This window comes from Corvus kubaryi, unplaced genomic scaffold, assembly GCF_017639235.1.
Source record: "Corvus kubaryi isolate FWS band 111438036 unplaced genomic scaffold, C.kubaryi_AGA036_p1.0 66, whole genome shotgun sequence".
Taxonomy (NCBI): Eukaryota; Metazoa; Chordata; class Aves; order Passeriformes; family Corvidae; genus Corvus; species Corvus kubaryi.
This window is the reverse complement of record NW_024582054.1, coordinates 10042788-10067823: the sequence shown is the minus strand read 5'-3', so window position 1 is coordinate 10067823 and position 25036 is coordinate 10042788. Positions and strand designations below refer to the sequence as shown.

The window sequence follows — 25036 nt, the reverse complement described above, 5'->3', positions numbered from 1 at the left end:
CACTCCTGGCTCTGGCAGCACTGGGACAGTGAGCCCTGCCCCTTACATCATCCACCTACTGCGGGCTGACAGCCAGCATTTTCCAAACACCGCCTGACAGCATGTTTGAATGTTTTCAGCCAGCATTCTTAACCTCTAATTTGAGAAAGAAAAATACAATCTGGCACCTCGCTCCTGAAAAGCTGCCGATCTCTGCCTTACACAGTATTATACACAAGTCCAAAAACTGAAAGGCACATATAATGTACCAAGCAAATGCAATTTCCCTATTTGCTAAAACTCTGGCATCCAAATAATTTGCTGGTATTCCCAAACCAACCTGTTTCCAATGTCATCACAAAGAATAATGTGTAAGCCTTTCAGTTACACTGAAGTCACCTTAGCTCCTCATTTCACCAAATGCAGGGTTACACTTTACAGGCAGCACTGAAATGTAGGGTCAATTCCACAAAATGAATGCACCCTTCCCTAAAAGCACAGGCCACAAGAAAATAATTTAGATGCAGTGTCCTTGAGACTTTTGCATACTTGTAAAACAAAGATCTTTCAATACTTGAAAAAAATGCTTATTACTGCTTTCTTTCCAAACAAAATTGGAAATATGTGCCTTGTGTGTATACACACTTTTATTCACACTCTTCTCTGAAGATGCTGGCTCAGAATTCCCTGGATCTTCACACAGAAGCTAATATGAAATCAACAAGACTGAAGTCTACATTTTCTGGTTCACTATTAATTGTTTTAAGAATCTAATAATTGGCATGGCATGAAGGACAGACTATGCACAACAAAAACACCCACTAAAACCACAAGCAGCTTAACAGAGAGGTACTTTTTACTAACAAATTCTCATCCAAATGAAAAAAACTAAAAATGCTAAAAAGACCCAATGGCACATTACAGAGTTTGGGCTGCCACAAGCACCAACCCTGTGTACAAAAAACTTCTGGCTCCTGAAATAGATGAGTTAAAATTACGCTTGTGGACAATTTCCATGGCTTCTTCCACAGAATGAAAGCCAATATCCTCGAGAAGCTGCTGTTGAGGGTGTAATAGTTGTTTCTCTCCTATTTTCCTTTTTACTCTGAGCTAGTTACAGGCAAAATTTATTCACAGCCAGCTTGTACTGACTTACACCAACACCCTATAAAAAAAGTATCTTCTCTCTTTCTTTGGTACATCTGCTAATCCAACAAACCCAACCTGAAGTTCAAGAATTCAAATTATTTGCAGCATTATTTCCTTTGCTAGCAACCAAATATGGCAAATGAGACTTTTCATAGTGCTCCCCTCCCTGAATAAGTTTACATATGTTTAATTCAGAAAATTATTCAAATGATAAGCAAGAAATATTGCAGCCTACACTTTCCTTGCTATCTTGACTCTACACAATTAACAGGAATATCAAACAGTAAAGTTATTTTGATCAATAAAGTAATGAAATATGACGGAATTCATGCTCTTGAAGCAATACGTGCAATGTTTACACAAGTGTCAGAATGACAAACTGAGGCTGACGAATGAAGAAGCTGCAGAAACTTTATAATGCTATCACACTGCACATTGAAACGTACTAAAAATTCTGTGTCTGCAGCTGTGTGCAGAAAAAGTTTCTGTGCCTTGAGCATAGTACAGATATCTAAGTAGAGCACATTTATGTTTAACTGACTTATCTACTTATTCATGCATTCGATTTTTTTAATTAATTTCAATGTATTCCTGTTGACAAAAAGCTGATACACATTCACTGAGTCACACAGAATCTGTGAATGGGTCGGGTTGGAAGGGACCACTGGAAGTCACCTAGACCAATCTCCCTGCTCAAGCAGGGTCCAACAGAGCATGTTACTAAGGATTCTGTCCAGGTAACTTTTGAGTATCTTCAGTGATGGAGACTCCACAACCTCTCTGGGCAGCCCGTTCCAGTGTTTAATCACCTGCACATTAAAGAAGTTCCTACTTTTGTTCAGGTGGAATTTCCTGTACATCAGTTTCTGCCCACTGCCTCTCTTCCTACTGCTCAGCACCACCAAGAAGAGCCCAGCTTCTTCTTCTTCTCCTCCCTTCCAATACTTACATACATTGATAAGATCCCCTCTCAGCCTTCTCCAGGCTAAACAGCCCCAGGTCCCTCACAAGTGACATCCTGCCATCCCCTATTCTTCTTTGCCCTTCGCTGGTCTACCTACAGGAGCTCCATGACTCCTTTGTGCTGAGGGATCCAGAACTGGACTCAGCACTCCAGCTGAGATTGCATTAGTAAAAACTATGTTAACTGTATTTTTAATCCTTAGGACACATTATATAAAGAGACAGGACTAACAGTACCCTGTAGCACTGATGTTTGCCTTTCTATTTCAACCCCAGGTCCTTAATCCTCAGTAAAAGAAAGATGTGCCTACAATGCACATTGGTACCCTTCTGGTGGACTGGTGTTCAGGAAATTACAAGCGCTGAAACAGCCTATAATTTGTGTGTTACAATTTTGAGTTACAAAGCATAAGGTGAAATCTCACCAAACCTCTGCTATAGTCACTTTGTACCCAAGCAAAGAACACAGAGGTCTAAAAAACAGCTGATCAGCAGCAGCATAGCAGGTCTACCTTAGGATGAAAAGGATCCCCCTAATATATTCTTTTTTTCCCTCCAGTGTCTTCACAGACAGATTTCAGAATCAGGCTACGTGTCTCTCATCCAAGACAGATGATTAAGGATCCCACCACACAACAGTATTAGACCATGTCTTATATCAGCCTCTTCGCAAACAGTGCCACCTCAAAAGCTGTGAAGTATAACTGACCAGGGAGACCGACTGAATTCTGGAGGATAAAGAGACAGAATAATCATATCTGCTAGCTGACAGGCACTGAACGCTCTTAGCAAGGAACAATATTCAAGCCTCAGTACAGCTGTAGATGGCCTGACCTGACTACAGCACTCATGCACTTTTTCTAGTTTTTGCTACTTTTTCCACTGCATTAATTTCAAACTTCTAGGTGAGATCTTCCACTCATAAATAGCCTGGTTAACCTGACTCCTCTCTGCCACAGGTTTCTTCAGAGCCCCTCTGATCTTCTGTTAAATTTCTTGCCACTTCATAGATAAAGTGTGCCTGCAATTACAGATACACTTTGCACTTGAAGATGCAGAACAAGGTCTTGCAAGAACGAAGACTTCTGTCTTTGCTGTAATTTCAACTGGCAGTAATTGGAGATAAACTAACACTAGAAGATGGTTCATCTCCTTGGATAAACCATAAAGAGACGTTCCTTTAGCTTTTGTGTGTGGTGTCTCATTACAACCAGCAGCTTAAAAGAACCACTAGTGTGACTTTCCATTATAGGATCCTCACTTCAAACTCATAAAATAGCTCAGAACTGTCCCAAAGGCTGGATCCTGGCTGTGTCACACCTCCAGCCTGCTTGCTGCCTTCTCTTTGGAGGAGTCATTGAACAACTGCTCAGACAGGGGATGTTTCCAACAGCCACACATCCTCTTCTGCCCAAGAACTAGCAGGTAATAAGAGATCAGGACACTATTGACTAGCCCACATAAAAAGAGAATAGACATCTTAAAGCAAGATTCTTCCTCCTGCTCAGTGGAACTATCAGTGAAACAACTGGGCAGAGGAATATCACAAGCTGGATAAAGCTGTCACCCTAAAGCTAAACTGCCCTCATCTAAACTGATCAGTAAGTATTATAATATCCATTTCACACCAGATCACATGGAGAAAGATGTGGAAAGACAACTCTCACTGTGTAAAATGTTTGGTGTTGGACATGGCAAACTGAACACGTATGTCACACTAATGCAATTTACAATGGAGTATTTATTTAGTGAAGTGAAAACACTGAAAACATTAAAAATAACATCTGCACTATCTGCAAAGTACAGGCCTAGAACAAAAAGCTAATCCGTCACAGACACTGTCACTTTGCACTCTTTCTTAGCTATCTGAATTAGCATTTTTCTGCTCAACCCCATTCCGCCTCCTGCTTTCAAGGACATTTGCCAGTCATGTCCAGATTATTATGAGAATTGTACGAGGCAAGAGCAAAGCCCAAACAGTCTCTCTGACAAATGAGTACGACTTTTTTTTAAGTGAGAGGTCCTAATCCAGAGAGGAGAACTGGGTAAAAGAGTGATTTTACTACAGAAAAAGAAGACAACAACGAGATTACTTCAATCAGCTCCCCAAACCACTCTATTCTTTACCGTCATCCCCTAGACATGGGGATGATAAGGAGCAGATTTGAACATTTACTTTTTTCAGAAGAAATTGCTAGAGGAGAAAATGCAGTACCATTATTCATATGAATTTCTCTCACCTTCAGCAACTGTCAGCTGAACGCTAGGGTAGTTTGTTCTTCCTATTCAGAATAACTGGTCTAAAAACCAACAAGGCAATTGCAGTTAATCTAGTACTTAGCATACACTTAGCCACTGTTGCCAGACCTCAGAGGGCCCAGTTTGCAAAGCCTCTATTCTTCACAATTTTTTTTCCTGAATACCTGGAAACTATTTTTCAGAAACAATAAAATTTAAAGAACTTGCACTGAATAAACTATCACACCAGCTTCAACAGGCAATGTGTGTTAATTCAATCTCCATGAGCCAAGAATTAAATTTAAATTTATATCGAAAGAGTGTGAAATATTAACGTGTAAACTCATACTATATTTTGGTCTCTAAATTAAGCTTACAGAGTCTACTGAGTCTGACAGTTCATAATGAAGCACCAGGAGTGTCCAAAGCTAAGATAACCCTGACAATAATTTGCATTTGTCAGTTAAATTTATTTTGACAACAGAAGCAGACCATTTCAGCATGCAAATCATATTTGGATGAATACAAAGAACTGTTTTAAAATCCCCACTGGTGTGACTAGGGTTTTTTTCTGTTTTTCAATCTATCCTAAACCCACATGCCTTTCCTTTCCTGCACCTATTTAAAACATCAAAATACAGCATGAAATGAAGAGTAAATCTACATCAAAATCTGATATTAAAAATATTCACCATTCAAAATTATATCAAGTAAAATTTACTATTACCCAAATAGCACCCATAAAACAGCTTCAAAACTTTACTGCAGAAAATAATTATGTACCTTCACCACAGAAGAAGCAAGCAAATTTTCTTAGAAATTGAGAAAAACATTGTATATTGACATTAAACTAACAGGAAAGGTCAGATGCCTTGCCAACTGCAGTTTGCACCAGAGATGTGCAACAAGGGGCAAACAAACACTTACACAAAGAGCAACGACAGAACACAGATATGCTTCTTAAACTGTATGCTATACACAATTTGTAATGTAGCACTGGGCTTTTTTTCATCATTTCTCTTCAGGAAAGAAAAGAGAACAGCACCATACCTATTCAGCTTTCAATTTCAGGTAACTTAAAAAGTCACCCTTATAAAGTCACAATTCTTTTTCATGCTAAATCATGCATAGTTTTATAAAACATCAACAGTATTTTTTTTTAATGCTGATTTGAAATTCTCCTCTTACTGTTTTTAATGTTCATTTCTGAAGAGACAGTCTACTCACCCCCTGGAACTCCCTGTTCCTGTGTATTACTATAAATTGAGCCAAGATCTGGTTTTCTTCAGTACCACACACTGCTATAATGTAGCTGTGCACTAGGCTACACCCTGATCTGTGTGACACTGACATAAATATGAGTAAATAATTTGGTTTGGAAGCTTGGTGAGTCACATGACAAAGAATTTAAAACTTCCAAATGTCTTCAAGTTGGTGGCATCCCTTTATTTTTTCCTGTTCAATGTACATTGAATAGAAATAAGACTTTTAACGTTTAACCAGCAGAGACAAAAATATGGTTTTTGGTTTTATTTAAAACCATCTATCAAAACACTGCTATCAAAAAAAATCCTTTTAATTACAATTCTTTGAAAATTCATATTTGAACTAACAAAAATTCCTTTAATAAATATTTCAGCCTTACCTGAAAAAGGTATTCAGGAGATAATTAAGACATAGATATTGCTGAAAGATGCAAACATCCAGAAAAATTATACCATTTATAGGATAAGGCAATACAAATATTGTAGGAACTCTGTGTTATGTTGATTTTAAATCTGAGAGGTGACGAACGTAATTTCCTGTATGACTAGCAACAGCAATGCTTCTGCTTTTATAGAACTTGAGAGAAAAAAAACAGTATTCACATTGCTTTCACTTTGCTTATCTTGACTAATTGTCTTTCTGATTCCTATTAACAACCTTTTGAGAGCTTATTATTATAAAGATTTTAATAATATGTGCTTTGTATGGGGAAAAAAGTTATTTCAGAAGGTGGGAAAATTAAGAACACTGAAATAAAATCTGAAGCCTTCTACATTTAGGTCTCCTCTACAAACACAGTTCAGTTCAATACTCATTACTGCAATTACTAAAAGATTGCTCAGTAAGATGTGAAACTATTTGTTAGTCCCAGTCAGCTTCCCACTGGGCAGATGTACACTTCTAATGGTTTTCACTGCTATGGCACCTTAATATCCAAAGAAAAGGGTGATATGACACACTTTAGCAAATGAAGCAATTCCAGTATTAACCTGGAGCTGGTTCTGCCAGCTGAGACAGCATCAGTCTCTAGAGCTGTCAAGCTGTCACACTTCACTAACACTGACTTCACTTTAATGTTAATGAGGAGGCAGCAGACAGCCTAATTTAATGGTCAGCCCCCACAATGCAGCTTGTCCACAAGGCAGAAACATTTGTGCAGGGCTCTGAGACTGCCTCTTGAACAGAGAGGCTCTTGCTGCTTCCCACGCAGCCCTTGCACTCTGAAGGGAGAGAATAATAAAGTTCTTTCCCAGTCTTTAGGGAGGCTAATTATCCATCTCCAATAATATTTATTACACTTATGTCTCTTTTAGATAAATGATCAAACAAATACACAGATTTCTCAATTTAGCAGCTAGGTAATGCAAAGGAATCATAAGCCTTATTTTTCGTAATATCGTTAATTCACACATAACATCTGAAACCCCCTGTTTTTAAAATGTTTTAAAAGCTGCAAAATGGGTAAGGATGTTTCTAACTTTTCCAAGCATGCATGTTCAATACATGATAAAGAATCCACTTCGGAAGTTCTGCTCATGCAAAAGATGGAACAGAAGAATAAAGCAGAAGTAAAGAAGTAGAACTCAACACAAATTAACTAACAATGGACATGAACAAAGCCATTTTCTCCAGACTGACCCTGGATTTCTATTTGGAAAGCAAACTTGCATCTGAGGAAAGCAGCAGTGTTTATGCAGAAATATGTATCACATTTTCAAGCTATTAGAACATTCCTCATCTGCCAGTTTGTTGAAGAATGACTGCAGCATAAGCAAAGTTACAGATGATTAAAGAATAATATGCTAAATAAGATGTGTCTCCCTGTAAGGTGACTAAGACTAATAAAAATAAAACCAAAAGTCACAGTAGTTTCCTTTTCCACCTTCTTTTAAAGAAGGAAAAGTACCCACACAAACCTGCTGCTCCAGCCAAGATTGCGTGAAGCTGATAATCTCTTTAATGACTACTGGAACTGTAAGACGCATCTTGTTGTGTTGCTTTTATACCCATTAGGTATTTTTCTAGTCTTCTTTTGACTCAAGAAAGCTATGGGACCTGTGATGCAGGAAAAAAACCCAGTCTTGTAAAATTAAAACCCAATACCATTTCACGTATCCTATCAATGTCTCTCTTATGCTCAGATGCTGCAAAGCTACAGATTTATGCCCCATCTGGGCAAACCCGCCACAAACAAAACATCTTGACACCAGTGCTCTTTCTCGCACTCACAGAAAATTCTGTAAGTGGCTAGCAATAATGTGTGCGGGTTTTGTAAATTTGTTTAGAGGCAAAATAAAAATATTCTACACTGCTTATCCTGAGGAAGCCACAGATTAATAATGAAGGAACCATAATGCAAATACTGTATCTCACATATGCATGCACGCAAATCAAAGAACAACGTTCATGCAAATTAGATACTGCACTTCTAAATTTACTAAGATATATATGCTGTCTCTGAGGAAAAACAGAGAAATTATTCCACTAATACCATGACTGTTTAAGGCATCTTCAAAGGATAAAGAAAGAAAGCACAAGAAAACTGGAGAGGGAACAGAGTGGCACAACACTTTCTGTAACAAAGTAAAAGACAACGAAGGGCTTAGAAATACAAATTGCAAATGAAGATGGAGTCCCCAAAGCAACAGAATTCTGTAGAATGCTCCAAAGATCATCAAGACCTGTAACACTGTCTTCCACACCCTTGAAAGGAACCAAGCTGAAGAAAATAAAAGCATGCTAAATAATGCTATGGACTCTTAGAGAAAAGAGACAGAAAGCAAGTAAAAGAAGCATGCACAGTTCAAGCTGTAATACACAAAAATACATCCTTACAATGAGGGTGAAAAATAGCCACAATAAAGAGGAGAGAAAATTCTTCCTAAATCACAAATTCATTAAGTCAGTAAGAACACAGGGAATTACATATCTTATTACTCCTTGTCTGCTGTGTTTGTCTTCATCAAAAGCAGAATACATTATTTTTTTAAACTGCAAGAGTCAACTTCAGCATGGTCAAGAAAACCAACTAATGGGAAAGACAAATGTAAAGTGATGCTATCACTCCTAATTTTATGAAGCTAGGATTGATGAAAAACTAAGCTGAACTCAACAACTGTAGGAACAACGTGAAGCCATTTCAGAATTCAAATAAAAATCAGACATCACCAAAATTTAGAAGAAATACAGGATTAAAGTAATTTCCATCACCTCTCTGTCCCAGAGGACGCAGTGCACCACCATAACCACTCACACTTCTGAAAGCAGTGCAGCATTCTGTGGGGAAAGGGCACAACAATCCCTTGAAAATCAAGAGTCTAAGGACCTTTCTTATGTTAAACCAGGACACTTAGGTGCGTTGTAGTAAACAGAAATTATCAATACCCATTGTACTTAAAAAAGCCCCTAATAAAGCCACAGCTTTTTAACTGCATAATTTTACTGCCCTGATGTACATGATTCAATTATCCGACCTTACAAAAAACTTCTGTGCCACGGTCATGTTTCACGTCATTGCTTAAAACCCTGGGAGGAAAAGGCCCTCCTGCTTTGCTACAGACACATGCAACCTACGAAGCACTGTATCTAAGAAAATTAGTATGAACAGTTTGCTTTATATCATGTGCTCCAGGTCATTGATAAGGTGAGGCACTAGAAGCCTCCTCTTTTACTTCTTCTGGGAAAAAATCATTGTATTTTTCATTACGACTCTGTTGGTTTGCTCTCTTCCATCACTCAACGCAATCACAGGCAGCAGAAAGAACCTCCCATGATTATTAATAATTTCGGGGCAATAATGTTATGGCTGAGTTAGCATGTTTCTGAACATTTAAGTTTTATATGTCAAAACCTTTAAGTTTTTCTGAACTTGACATCATTGAAGATTATGAGATCTTCACACAGACTTGACATTAATTTGTCAAAAAATTTGTGTACTAAATATATATATCTAAATATATATATTTATATATAACTGTGATTATCATGCTCATCTGATTGAAGTTGAGACATGACTGTATTAAAGAAAATGCCTGATTTTGTTAAAGGGCTACTTTCAAATCTATAGTCATCACTGTCCTGCTAATGTTTCTGCTATGAAAGTAGGATGTATCCCAAAATCCGTTAGCTGTTGTCTTCTTATAGAGGGGCCCATCTCCTACCTATATCTTAAGGTAACTCTTTAATCCTGTCTTATGAAGTCTTAGAGATAAACAGTTCTTTATTAACTAAACTTACAGACAGTCTGGTAAGAGTTCTACATGTAAGTGAAACAGTTCTACGAATTTAATATTTAGTAGATTCACTTCAGTGTGTGACTGCCACTGAAGTGCAGAGACAAAGGAGTGCTGGAGGGAACCAGGGCCTGTGCACATGAATCAGTCTGCACTCAGAAAAGAGCAAGTGCAACACAAAATGCTACCATTTCAGGTTTGTATCAACATACCTGTCTGATCCCATTAAAACTGGAGCAAGCAGTCCTACTGACTCTTTCATAACTTGGACTCACAAAACTGTTAGTCAAAAAAGGTCTCTGGAGGTCTTCTGCTGGCAACATTAGGTAAGGCCAGGTAGGGATTTATCTAGTACGATCTGGACAACTACCAAGAATGGAGATCCCATGGACTCCCCTCCTGGTGAAGAGCCATAGCAATTATTAAATTGGTCCTGGGACTGTAAGGATTGCTTTTGCTCTTTCACCATTGAGTTCCTAACATTTTTTATGTTGGTTATTGACAATTGCTTCTGTTGAAGCATGTCAGACAGGTAATAAATCATTACAGCCTTTTAGACCTCGTGAGATGCTTGCGCATTCTTTCAGAAGCGGAATTTCTAAGTCTTGCTGAAAGCAATGAGATTAGAGGGCAGCCTGCATATGGCAAGATTGTTTCATCAAAGGCTAAATCCACTACAAAAAGTAAAATTGATAACACAAAAGGAAAAAGAATGCATTAGCATATGATCGTGCCAAATACTTTATCTAAATAAATGTTGTGAATTAACAGCATTTTCACTGTCTAACTAAAAAGCAATGAAATCAAACTATTTTATTGTATTAGCTTTACTATGTACAGACAAGAGAATTGTTTTCTACTACAAAACTTAGCAGTTTTTGGCAAGACTATATTTCCTTCAAGAGTTACAATTGACTTCGCAATCTTTTCCAAACTTAGATTAAAAGAAAAACACAACTGTAATGCTAACATATTAAAAATCACTGATAATGTTTCCAGCCCCATATAACTGATAAAGCAATTTCTTAGCATGCTGGAAAAAATTAAAATAATTTTGGACTGGTGTTTTAAAACAAGATTTTTCCAAAGCTACCAAACTTAATTAACTTCAAATCTCTGAAACAGTCAAGAAATACACATACCTGCAATTGGAATATTCTGTGATACTGACAGCTGTACATCTCCAGTCCCAGGTGGCATGTCAATTACTAAATAGTCCAGTTGACCCCAGTCAACCTAGAAGACAACAATATAAATGTATGTGGAGATTTATGTGTTTGTATTTAAGGCCCTTCATGTTTTAGTGCAATCCTTGTTTCTTATAATGCAAACAAGTGAACCAAGGACACCTAAAAGAATGATACTGAGATGTCCTCTCAGTCACACTTTCAGCATGGGATCAAGACATTATTTTCCTGAGACACAATCTTTGCTGATTATTGCAAACTAAGAGTGCAACTTTATCATTAACTTAACTGGCATAATTCTTATTTAATTATTTCCCCCCAAAAATTAGAAATAACTTAAGACTTTTACTTTGCAGCTGCTTAATCATGGCTTAGAAGCAAATATTAGGTAAAACTCAGGCTAAAAATCAGGGGTTTGTGCAGCAAATATCACTCAGGAGTTGCTTCTATTAATTTAAGACTACTTTTGCTTCCTTCTTACCACTTGTGAAACTACACAGTTTATTTACTAGCTTATTTGCTACATACAAATTTAGGCTTTTTTTCCCCTGTTTTGTTGTTATGAAGTTAGAGCTATCAGTCCTGGATTTTTCTCTATGAAAAAGAGGTGTTGGGAGAAAAGAAAAATAAAGAAACAGAACACCCTAGATTTGTTAAATTAAAATCACCAGGTATAATTATACAGACTTACAACATTCTTAACATCACAAAATAAAAAAATATTAAACTTTTGCTAGACATCAGATGAGAGCAACCATTAAAGATCTTAGACTCCAACATGAGAACACTGAGATTACTTACCCTTTTTTACTAGGACAGATTTCAAGGAAAGCCAAAAACTCTCCCTAGACCACGGTGCACAGAGAGAAATGTTCTCTTAATGAGAACAGAAATGATCCTAGGCCTACTCTATATAATGGACAGCCTACCTATACCTTATCTAAACATTTCGCAACAAATATACTGGAATTATATGGTATGTTTCTGATTGATACAACATATACAAGATACAGTTGTATGAGCCACTTTAAAACAGGAAAATGCCAAGCTAAAGCATTGTATTTTACACATTTCCTCAAGTGTCATTTTAACAGCAAAAAATAATCAACACTTTGCCAGTCCCCTAGTTACTGTCATACTAGACCCTGTCAAGGGAACACTCATCCATTTTCATTCAGTTCTTCTGTGGATGATGACCTTCAAGGGAAGCACATGCCATGCGAAATCCAGATCACTAATCCACTATGCACTCCAGCGAGAAATGGAATTTTTCTCTTTCCAAGGCAGACTAATGAAGAAGGAAGACTTCAGAGCACTTATGAGAGAACAGCGGTGGTAAAAGTTAGCTGAAAATTCTAACTTTACATGTCTAAATTAGGGACTTCCAAGCACGCCTCCCTTTTCTCATTTTCTATACAAAAGCTGCAGGACCACTAAAAGGTGCCTAAGACAGTCTAGCTAAACAAGAAATGCCACTTACATTAACCACAGAAAACACTGCACTTTTTCACATTTGATATTGATCTGTATCATCTGTAATATCTATATTTTGTCAACAAAATTGACATAAATCTAGCAGATTTCTAAAACCAGTTAGCATTCATAATCATATTGAGACTATATAACCCTGAAGAAAAACTACGTATCTGTGCAAAAATATACATACTGAAACAATTATGGGTAGGAAAGCCATTTTATCTGGAAAAAAGTCTGGTTTTTAGTTTGGTTTTCTTAACTAATCTTGTTTAGTCATTCACCAGATAAATGCCAGTGCTGATGAATGCCTCCTTGCCCAGTAAAAACTACTTTGCTCACATGAAGGCATGAACTTCAAATTTCTATGTTTCTTAATTAAAAATCAACCGTAATAAAAGTGACAGATTAAAATGATATAGATGTAGTAGTTTACAATATTAATAAAGCCACATTCCTTGAAGATTTGCAACTGAACACAGAGATCTTCCGTAAGTAACACGTATAAATCTCAATATGCAAAACCCGCATCTTTCATAATAATCACAACCATTCTGAAATGCTAGATAGGCATAGGCAGTTTTAGTTTTCAGAAAGGATTAATGGATTAATTCAAAACATCTCCCCCCTCCCAAGTCTTCATGAAGGCTGATTCTGGCATCTTTTGTTAAGTTCATATATATATATATGATATATAATATATAATACAATTATATATTTATATTATATTATATATAATACAATTATATATAATACAATTCCAGTAATAATATTCTCCTTCCTTAAATGCTTCTACAGAATAGAATGAATAAACTGTTTTTTTGCTTTCTGCCTTGCAGCAAGATGCAGTCTGGAAACACATCTATGAGTGGCATAGCACTACTATCATTCTGATACAGTTTCTAATCACTTTGTCTGCCAAAAACTCTTGGTTCTTGGATATATTATTGGAAAAAACCCTTGGATATTTAGTGATTTTCAGCCGTTTTCTCCAGGAGCTCAAATTCAAGTCCTTCTAGGTACACCACTGCCTTATGGAGTAGTACAAAACAACCCAAATCCCACCCTTATCGGTAACTGGAATGAAAAATATTTTCTCCTCAAGCTAAAAACTGTCTGGTTTTCCATATAGTTGCCAGCGCTAACTATAAGCTAGCTCCTCCTGTGTACCAAAGAGACTTTCTGGGCTTGACCTAGAGCTTTTCTTTTCAGCCTTACCAGATGTTTTGCTCCTCCAACCTCTTCAAGCACTAGTCTCCTTCATCAAGTTCCATGTGATCGTCCAACATACCAAGCATAACAGTTGTGCAACGCTGCTGGAGGTGACTGCAAATGCCAGGGGCTCAAAGCCTTTCCTAGGCATTCAGATTTGTGGGGATACACAAATTTTTGCTCAAGAAGTTACTGTCGAAATTTTCCCCATATAGTAGCAGGGAAAAAAGGGTACAGAAATCTGCCTCAAGCTTCCTGAGTAAGTGATCCCGTAACATCAAACATGCACTTTCTGGATGGTCCTATAAATAATGATTTTTAATGATTTCTTAATAAAGTTGTAAACCTTTAAAAAATGAAGCTAATAAAGGAATCTTAAGCACATGGTGAATCTCATGGTAAATCTCATTGCTAGGCAACAGAAAAAATACTCTGTTAACACATAGTGTAATTAAATTATAACGCTTTATTTAATTTAAGGTACTGTAAACATCTTATTTCACAAATTTTCTTCAAATTCACAGATTGAAAAGAAAAAGAAATGTGCTGTCTATCAAATTAAGTGTGCTCCGTTATAATACTTACAAATATGAGCACAGAAAAACGGAGAAGCTACACCATCCCAGCAGCAGTGGAGAGGACATCTTACCACTGTGTAGAATAGGAGGAAGACAGGCTTTTGTCCCACAAGTTCAGAAAAAGCCACAGCAAAGATGCCAAGGTCTGTAAGTACTGAATATATAAAGGAACTACCCTCCACAAACCTCTCTTGAGTCATGCCACTGCTGTGGTGCTGAACTGGTGAAAAGAAAGTCAGGTGGCAAACCATATTGGAAAACCACTCCTAATTAAAACCAACCTTGCTTTTAATTTTGAATGTAGTCAAGTAGTTATTGTCACGATTTCATTTTCCTCTTTTTCATTTGTAATTCAGGGCAAGAAGGGAGAGCTGCACCAAAATGATATAGCCATAATTTCTGGAAAGAACTGAGCTAGAGTATTTGCCTAGTAGTGAGCAGTAGTGTCTAGACTACTATATAGGTTTGCTCAGACTTGGGCTGGGGAATGCTGCACGTAACCCCATTTCTCACTGTCCTCTTATTTGATTCTATTCTGCAAGGATTGGATGACGTTCAGTTCCTCCTCCATTACCATCCCACAGGAGTACAGCAGTATGAAAATCCTTTATTAAACACATTATTGAATGTAATTTGGATAATTTGTTATAGAAGTGTACACTTTATTTAATGGGAGAAGAAATTCCAGGTCTGTTACTAAATTTCAACACAGCAGAAAGAAAGAGAGGAAAGACATTTTTAATTAAATTTAGAACTGGAACATAAAATCAGGAGTGGCTTTTTGAAATCTACTACTGCCATTCATTCAACATTAATAAAATTGAACATATAATCAGGCTGTGATGTAACACACTAATTTGAATGCAAATCCTGTTTATACGCAACAATTTACCAAATCAGGACCACTGTCCTCATGTTCTCAATGAGTTCCAAGAAGTGTGTCTGTATGCAAATGCGGTTTCACACAAGAAAATGAGCTCAGAGAGTTCCCTTTGCAAGCAATAGGCAGACAGCAGCTACAAAAGCCTGCCTTGTAGCATCTGAAATCTGTCAGCACCTTTGCATGTACAGAGGTGTTAATGTCTTTGCCCCTCTAATGTATACAGTGTGTAAAACATTTCAAAGCATAGAAAGGTAATTGCATTTTCCTTAAGCACAGTATTCATCCTTTTTAAAAAAGGCTGAACTTGGCATTTATTGTTAAGCAATGTAATTAAGTGCCATGTGCTTCTGTGTATTTTCCCTTGCTCAGAAACACCAGGAATGCTTCTATGTAAATTACTTTAATCAATCATTCTGCTTATGTGACAATCCATAATCAAAATACCAGATACGAATTTTGAGTATGGGTTCTAAATAGCAAGTTAAACCCAAGGTAGAACACATAGATACAGATGACATTTCTGCTGAGGAATGAAGCCTCAGCATCCTCTGTGCATGAGGCAGAAATGATAGAGCATTAGAACAGATGAGGGATTGCTACTTATGACTTTGAAGTAATCCTCATGTTTGGTTGTCTGGTAAATAACAGAAGATATTATTTACTTGTTCTTATTAAGAGGAATACATGCAGAGTTACAATCAAGCATTATGCAGGTGCAGACTTGGCAGCAGCCAGCCAAACTCTGAACACCAGGATCAGAAAAACAGCAAGAGCTACACTGCAGGCAGAAGTCTATTCCTGCCAGATTCATCCTCCTCTCCTAAGTACTTTGTGTGTATATTAATGATTTAATCCAGGCAAGCAGCTGAACAAAGTAAAGGTGAGAAATTACGTTCTTAAATGAAGATTTATATACCTGTTCACATGCAGTTATGTGTTAAGATAAAACATGCATTTAAAATAAAAACCATGTATTTTAACATAAAACATGTACCGAAATAATACTTCATTGAAAAATTACTTACAAGATGCTGTTTAGACACACACAGACATTAAAAACCAGTAAGTAGTTTCACAGTGTACGAAAACAGATAACTTAGGAATAATACAATGAAACACAGCATTTTAATCAAAATTTTTAATGCATTTTCAGAAGTATTTGATAAAGAAAGAAGACATTCCCCAGACATAAACTGAAAGATTTTTAGCCCCTATGGAAACTTTCTCCTATTTAATATCATAACAGGATATGCCACAGTGCTTAACACAACTCGACACTTTCTGAATAAACACAACTGCCCCTTTAACTTGTCCTCTGATGCTTAACCAATCTCAAAGCCTTGCAATGTAACACCATGAAAAACAGATGCACTGCAACACTTCAAATTCCCTCTAAGGTATTTCTGAGCAGTCTGTTCTGCCAAATTCAGAGAGAAATTGAGGTGAAGCATAAAAACAGTTTGCTACAAAGACATCCACAAGGAAAAGGAAATTCTCCTAGTCTTTCTCAATATAGGTTAAGAGTAATTTTTAGAAATAAGTGCCTAGGAAGAATGCCAGAGTCCTGTTCAATTCAACAACCAAAACAGAAACTGGCCTCCTCCTCTTCCTCCCTGACGGCTTTTAATAATGTTAAGAATTGAAGGCAAATACAGTAACCTGAAGTTTCTGTGACCTTCATTTGTACAACCAACAAAACTAAACACTTTCCAGAAGGCAGCAATAAAGAGGTTATTCTCTGTGGGGTGTTCCAGGAGATGGAGGGAAGGCACTCAACACCAAGCTTCTTCAGGAAGCCCAGTCAACATCGTGTCAGCTTGAATGGCAGATGGAACCCAGCTGTGGGGCAGTCTGGAATGTCCATAAGAGCCTGGAGATGATCTCTGCGGATGACTGAAAAGGAGTAATTCTGATGAAGACTATCAGCACTACCATGTATAAAAGGCTCTTCCTCCAGGTTCAAGCTGTTACTACAAAGAGCTTTTGTGAACTGGGATTCCCATTTCCCAGGGATTTTTTCCCTAAAGGATGACAGTCTGGAAAGCAAACTTCTATTATGCAGTCTTGAAACTGATCATTGGTCTGCTGCTCTCTCTACCCTTGAACCACAAATTATGCAATACAAAATTTGCAGAAACTTTTCTTCAGAAATACACCATCTTTTTTTTTTCCAGGTTCTACAATACAGAACTGCCTGTAGTTCAGCTTCTGAATCATGACATCAGGAAAATAAATATGGAATAAGCAAGTGTCTATTCCTATGTCTTTCTGCAATAAAACTAAGCACAAAAGTTAGGTAACATAAAGGTAAACAAATCAGAAGAAACTGGGCTAGCGTCACATCTTCTAATTAAACTAATCACCACGTTGATACAGCTACGTTAAACACATCACCTAAACTACAAATTCTGAGTTCTCCTTACTCATACACAAAGGTAAAATCATTGTCTAGCTATCAAATCCAAAGCCAACACCACATTTTTAAGGCAGTATTATCAGGAGTCAACTTAAGCTCATAAAATTTATATAAGCTGTCTGAACCAGATTTCCCCTACAATAACAATAGAAGGAAATATTACAAGTGTTGGCAACAAATACCAAAAGGGAGAAGCTTAATAAGACCACTGCCCATATGTATTTCAGCCTACAATTCTGTAATTATGTTGAAAGCTGATATATAATTTAAGACTGAATGTTTAAGTTGTGCAATGGAAATGAATGTTTCTAAACTGCTTTGTAAGTTATTGAACTTCCTTAATGTTCAGTTCATTTTCTGGTACAAGAAAAAAAATTTATAAATTCCTTACTGAGGTACCGACAGACTATTATAGGTACCACTTCATGACCACCACTGAAACAATGATCTTAAATCAGCACTTAAACTAAAAATCATTAGATTAAAAATGTCAGAAAATTCTTTCTCAACTACAATGTATAATGCTTTTTTGTACAGAAAAGGGAACTTCTGCAGAAGCCAGTCTAAAGCCACCTAAAAAAGGATTACAGAAGAAAGTAACATCATAGGTGTTATTCAAGTCACTTAAAACTCTGCTGAAGAAAACCCTCCAATATCACCATAAACAGTGCAACATAAAAACTCAAATAGAATCAGTTAGATGTAGACAGCTGAACAGAGGCCAAAAGACAGTAAATCTCAATAAAGAACATAATTTTCTGTCTGGTGAGAGTTTAAAGTAACTAGCCTTGAGTTGAAACATGAATTTTAAATAATAAAATGCTGGTTTTCTTTTTTTTAAACAACCTGTTTTTCACAAATATGGATTAAAATTTGTCCTCCAAAATTTCTGTACTTAAATTCACAAATATATCTTCCTCAGTCACAGAATTCAAAAAATTCAGCCCTTGCAAATAAAACCAGTGTTGGAGAGTCTGCTTTAATTATCTCAAAGCAAAACAATCAATACTTCCAACAAGAGTTACAATAAGGCTGCACAAAATATAGAACCTTTCAACTCTTCAGGAAGACTGAAGAATATGAGAGAGTGTGAGGAAAGAATGTAAGGAAGGGTACATGTGAGAGTGAACAGAGCAGATTCATGACCATGGGACTGCAATTGCAAGTTGGTATATGTTCTCTGTCAAAAAAACTGCCTTTACATCAGAAAGGAGCAAGAAAAATTGCATATACATTGTCCTTACAAATAATAGAACACAGAAAGGACATTAAAGACACAGACGAGATGTAAAAATGAAAGCAAATTTTAAAACAATACACATTTTGCAGTCACACACATACCACAGCCACAATTTAAAGATGTGCTGAATGTCATATCCCTAGAGTACTAAGAGCATTTACTATCAATCAGACAACAGATAATCTGTGAAAGAACCAATTATAGATTGCCAAAATAATTGCTGTGCCCACAGAACCATGCTTCTGCATTCACCAGTGTCCTCAGTTAGGAATCTACAACAAGAAAAGTGTTCCTTGTATTCTAAACCTAATTAAAATAATTTGCTGAAGGTGCTGATACTGTGAGTTTCAGGGACATCCAGTGATTACCATCAAGCAATGGAGAATCTTCATATTTTTATTCACTTCCTAGCTTTTTCTTTAGCTTCAGTTCTTATTTAATGGTTTTTATACAGAATAAAAAATCTAGCAGAAAAAGAATTTTAAATGTCCACTTTAGTTGCATAGTAGGAACTGTATTCCAAAGGCAGCATTCTTCTAGGAGAACATAATTTTTCTTTTAAAAGATACTACTGAAAGAGCTAAACATGCTAAGAAGTGAAACATCTTCTACAGCTTCATAAACAGTACAAAAAAGCAGCTTCTTCATTGTTAGGGAGGGGGAGGGGAAAAAAAAGCCACATGACACTAATCTCTGGTACCTTAAGCACAATTACTTTATGTTTGTGTCAATCACTTGGGATGTGAGAAATAATCACTTTCCACAAAGAATACTAGTACAAAACCTGCTGCTGTTCTTGGATACCTGCAGTTATTTTCTGGGAGCAAAAGAGATATGGGAGGATGGTTTGAGTGAAGGATCAATCTGTCAGCTTCCAACAGACAGAATGCAAGCTGGATTATTAAAAAGAAAAGAAACAACTCTGTGCAATCAGTTTAACATATATTAATTCAATATTAAATTTTAAAAGCTGTTTATACAGTTACATTCAAAGTTGTTTAGTAAGTAAAATTAATGTGTAATGCTAAACAGTGTGTCAAAGTAGAATCAATATTCAGAGGTAGCAAGGTTCCACTTTTGTTTCGATCAAAAAGATGAAAAAGAAAGGCTGAAAAATGGGGGAAAAAAACCATGCTCAAAAAGCAGCTCTGTTGAGCTCCACCTACACATTCCACCAAAGATCTCGACTGTTTAGGAAAGGAAATAAAAAATCTCCATTGAGCATAAAATTTCAACCTGGAGCCCATTTGGGATCCATTAATTACACACACATTTGCGGAAAAAAAGCAAGTCTTACAAGCCCAATCTAGCAGGCACTCTCTAAATGCACCTGCCACTGGAAACACTGAACTCAACACAAAGCTGAGCACACGTGACCATTAAAAAAGAAAAGAATCAAACCAAAACCAAAATCTCAAAGCCTGTGGTTCTGCTCTTGTAATAGCAACTGCTTAATATCACAGTTAGACACATGAGAGAACATATCTATGAATGGGAAGATGTCAGTTTTAATTTCCCAGGCAGGTGGCATTTACCTGGATAAAACTATGTAAGCAAGAATGCAAAGGCCACAGAAACTACCATGACCCTATACAAGGCCAGCTGAGGTATTCACCTGGAAAGCTAAAGCTTCAGGTTAACTGAATTTCCTGCACAGATCTGGTCATGCTCCCCCTTCATGCGTCTAGTCCTGCCCTCAGGAATCTTGCATCTCTAGCTGTAGAGCAGAGGGTTATGACTGCTGTATGTGATTGCAGGGCACTCTCCTGGGTGAGTGAGCAGGTAATACAGCCCTAAATGCTAAACTGGTAACGTAACCAAACTTGCATCTCTCATGTTCAGGCTTCCAAGGCTCTTATTATGAACAGAGGATAAGCCTGTGGAGTTCAACTGAAAGAAGGATCTTAGCGCTTAACAGAAGATGCTCAGTTTTGGCTTTAAATCTTCACTCTACACAGCTGTCCAATAAGGTTACATTTAGGTGCTGAAATCCAGGACAGATACAGAAAGTGAGACAGCCCACAGGCTTTTCCTTATAGCCCTCTCGTTCAACATCTTCAGTACCACTTAATTCCACTTGGCAAACCTACTCCCACTGACTTACACCATTAATTTCCACTTATTCCACACCAAGCTCTAAACTTCAGCACTCCAAGATACATCACCTATTCTTCTAAGGCACTGCCGAAGAGTCTGAAGGTACCTTCAGGAGGGCAAAGTAACCCCTCACTACACAGAGAATGACAAGTGATGTATTCTCCAGGTATGCAGTGGCTCCAGGCGAAGCTTTGGTTTAACTCTCCATTCCTGCAGGCTGGACACCAGCCTCTTCGGCACAGCACAGCACAGCCCATGTCCCTTTCTGCATCTAACCTACAACAGCTAGAAACAAAGAACAAACCCTCTTACTAGCGGAGGAGAACAAAGAAAGTAGAAGAGTAGCATTAGGTGTCTCCTATTTTTTTGAAAAAGTTTACGTAAATAATGGAAGTTTCATTTAGGAAAGAAAACAAGCAGTGCCTTCTTTCCCTCGCTCCTTTACCACCAGTATTCCTGTTTAGCAAACACTTCAAATCATGCTTAAATCACTACCTCTTTCCAAGAATGATGCTGGATGCCATTTAGGCACAAAGTTCTGAACTTTGCTGCAGAGAAATCTTAAACCTCAGAACACTTTCCTTTAAAACCTTGAGTAAAAAAAAAAATCTAACCCCAGCACAGCCATTTTGAGACACCATGAACTCTCTGCCATTTCTTCCTGTCTAGTCAACAAATCCAGCAAAACAGTTGCATGTTCTGCATTTGTTTTATGCAAAGGAGAGGAGACATTTGCATACCTGTGTAATGTGCACAAGAGATGAGACTACTGGAAGCAGAGCAAAGAAAACACTCTCACAGCCTGTTCCCACAGCAGCAATAACTGCACAGTCGTAACTATGACAGCTGAGGAACCAGGCCAAGAAATGTTTGCTGTAAATACATTCTCACTATGCTGTTAGGCTTTTTTTTTAATCCTTAAAGACATTTAAAATACATTTACTACAAATACTTCCAGTTCAGCCGTAAGTGTTGGCTAATGTTTTTGGGTTTTTCTGGTTTTCTTAACACTTCTTTCTATGATTGTCAATTGCTTTCAGCAACTATAATCCCTTTTCAAATCAGCTGCTAATGTGAGCCAATAAAGCAACAGGGAGCTGTATGGATCCTGCTTAATTAAGGGAAGAAAGTCCAGAGAACAGGTTCTGTAGCTTCAGCTAGAAACAAAAAGAATCAAGCCCATATTCGTTCAGTCACACCCACCCCAAAACATACAGGAACACTCAAGACAAAGGGTGACAATAGAAGTACTCTAACTGGGGGACAGAGGAGTGGAAAGAAAGCTTTCTGCCATCTCCCACACTTCTGGCTACAGTACATCTCTGTATCAACGTTCAGCTTCTGATCTCCAGGAAGTACAATCATTTCCTTTAAATATGTACATACTGATTGGGACTGGTTAAGGCAGTTCTCTCAGGACAGACAGGACCTTTCAAGGTGATTATTAACATATGAGCAAATTAATGATGATTCTACAAATTCCTGTAGCAGGCTTTTCTAAACACCAACATCACAGCTGAAGCATGCTGTAGAAATTAGTGTAGAGATTTCCATTGATTTAAGTCAGTTCTGAAGGAGAAGAAACTAGTTTATTTATCCTTTAGTTTTTGCAAAATACATTTAATAAAAAATGAGTATAAGAATTTTTACTAATTCTTTTGTAAGGTATGAATGGGTCATCTTATCTCGCCCTTGAAACAGGTTCCTTAATTTCAGTGACAAAACAAGGGAATGAAATTTGACCTTCCTTGATTTAAAAGAAAGCTTATTAAAGACTTAAGAAAAATCTCACAAGCATTCAGTTATAGTTTACCATCTGCCAGCTGTAGATGCAGTCTTAGTGGCATATCCTACTGCAGTTTTAGCACTGGCAGTTCAGTCAGTATTACTGAGTGTTGTTTCTCTTTTCAAAATACCTCCAATAGCAGAGGACATTTCTAAATAGAACACATACATAATACCAATGATCTTATGCTGAGGGACGAAATGTCTGGATCTCTTCATTCTCATACTCTAGATCAAAACATTAAAATAAAAAATGCTTTCCAACTCCCTAAAGACGCAACTGCTCTTATTTCTTTGATTAACAATGATGCCTCACCTGTTTTTTTTCTTTTTCCAAAACTATAAGGTGGCAGACTTTAGCCTGAACTAACCATCTCTATGTCCACCTCAGGCGGAGGCATCTCAAAACAGAAGAAATAAACAGAAGAGATATTTTTGTAATTGTGGAAAAGCTGGGAAATTTTTCACTGTAGTGACACTGTAAGTAAGACTACTGTAGTTTAGAATTATGCACTGCAAATATAAACATGTCTTTGTAGTTTATAATATAAGCATATACATAGAGCAGCTTTGTTTAGTTCTATGAAATGTAAACTGTAAATATCTGCTACTGACTATCTGCCTCAATTACTTGGAGATAAATTGGATAAACACATGAATATTGTGAAACACATGTCAGTTTTGAAATTAGCAAATATCCTAAGACGGATGGATATTTGCCAAAACACAGAACATAGAGGAAAACAGTATTAATCTGCACTAAGCATATACATTTCTGGTACATATCTTCTGTTGATACATAAACAAGTGTGCATAGACTCTTACATTTGTACTAGAACATGAAAAGATTACAAAAGTTTGAGAAACAAAGAGCTATTTATGTTTCTTACCCCTTTTGCTAAAATTTCCCATTGCACCATCTCACTCTTTTCCTGTCTTGAAAATTTAGTGCCATAATGCAAGTTAAATGCCTTCATTTCTTGACAGAGTCCCCTTCCTAAACCAAACAGTGTTAAAAATAAATCCACCCAAAAAAAAATCATCTGGCTTCACAGCAGTGCTCCTTCTTCACTTGCTCTTTACATTTACAATAAGAATAATTTTCAGCATTGATTCACTACTACTATTCTGGGCATCCTTTGAATTCTCTTAAAACATAGCTACAAAAAAAATCAGAGCCATCAAATTGTTATTGTCTTCCTCCTGACCCAATATGTGCCATTCTCAGCTAAATCCCATTTCACTACTCCCTCTCATCCAACAATACTGTCTCACTAATTTTGTAGTAGTAAGACACTTTTTTGCCCACCCTAATAATAATTTCATTTTCGACATTTACCATGTAAGTGACAAAACACAGCAAAAGAGGTACTTTCTGCCAATTTGTTTAAGAAATGGATCTAAAGGATGACAAGTTTTTGCTATCCTTAAAATCCAAGGTTTGTACCTATTATCTTAAGACACTGCCAAAGAGTATGGAGATAAATCCAGGAGGGGAAAATAATGCCTCAAATAGTACCACTGGGAATGACAAGTTATGTATTCCCACCACCCCAGGTATGCAGTAGCTCCAAGCTAAGCTTTGGTTTAAATTTCCATTCCTGCAGGCAGGGCACCAACCGCTGAGGCACTGCAATATTCTGAGCAGGAATACCAACATCCCTTTTTGCACCTAACCTGCAGCAACCAGAAAGAAAGAACAGACCCCTTTACTAGTGAAAAAAAAATAGAAGAGTGGCATTAGGTTTCTCTGTAGTCCAAATTTTGAAATTTTCCTTATAAATGAATACCACCAGTATTCCTGTTTAGAAAACACTTAAAAACATGGTAGCCTTCAATTCACGTCTCCAGGGTCCACTCCTGCACTCATTCCTGCTTGCCTTTCATCTAAAAAAATTTGACATAGAAGATTTAGTCTACTTGTTTTTTTAAGATTAATTTTGTTACCATCTTTGAATTTTTCTTTGTCCAATTAGACTTTAAATTACTCAGGGCTGACCCTGATGGCAAGATTAAACAAGCAAACAATCAAAGTCAACGTATGCTTCTCCATGCACTACAGAGAATGACCAGATGGCCAGATCTCTTAGTCTGAATTTCATAGAGGCTTGCCTCCTAGACAGTAAACTACTAAAGTTTATGCAAAAAAAGTTAATGCAAAAAAATTGCCAGAAGTTTCCAGCAAAACTTCTTTATGCCATCCCTACGCAATTCTTAGGTGCCTGAGAGCACATCAATGCATGCTTCAAACCTCTCCTAGATCAAGGTACTTCTATAAAAACAAGAGGTATGATAGGGAAACAAAAAATTTATTTCTTCTATTTTTTTCATGGTTCAC

General features: G+C 37.1%; 1 protein-coding gene across 10 annotated transcripts in view; it reads right to left on the bottom strand.

Annotated features, from left to right (window-relative positions):
• The window catches only part of NUBPL (nucleotide binding protein like), an 88401-nt gene that overhangs the window by 24777 nt on the left and 38588 nt on the right, over positions 1–25036 (bottom strand). For 8 of the 10 annotated variants that reach the window (XM_042047415.1, XM_042047418.1, XM_042047419.1 and 5 more), the window contains 2 exons: positions 10970–11063; positions 8806–8871 (listed from right to left, as the gene is read on the bottom strand). In XM_042047415.1, coding sequence (XP_041903349.1) covers positions 8806–8871; positions 10970–11063 — 160 coding nt within the window. The remainder of the gene's footprint in view (positions 1–8805; positions 8872–10969; positions 11064–25036) is intronic. The other 2 variants (XM_042047410.1, XM_042047414.1) reach the window with 1 other exon arrangement.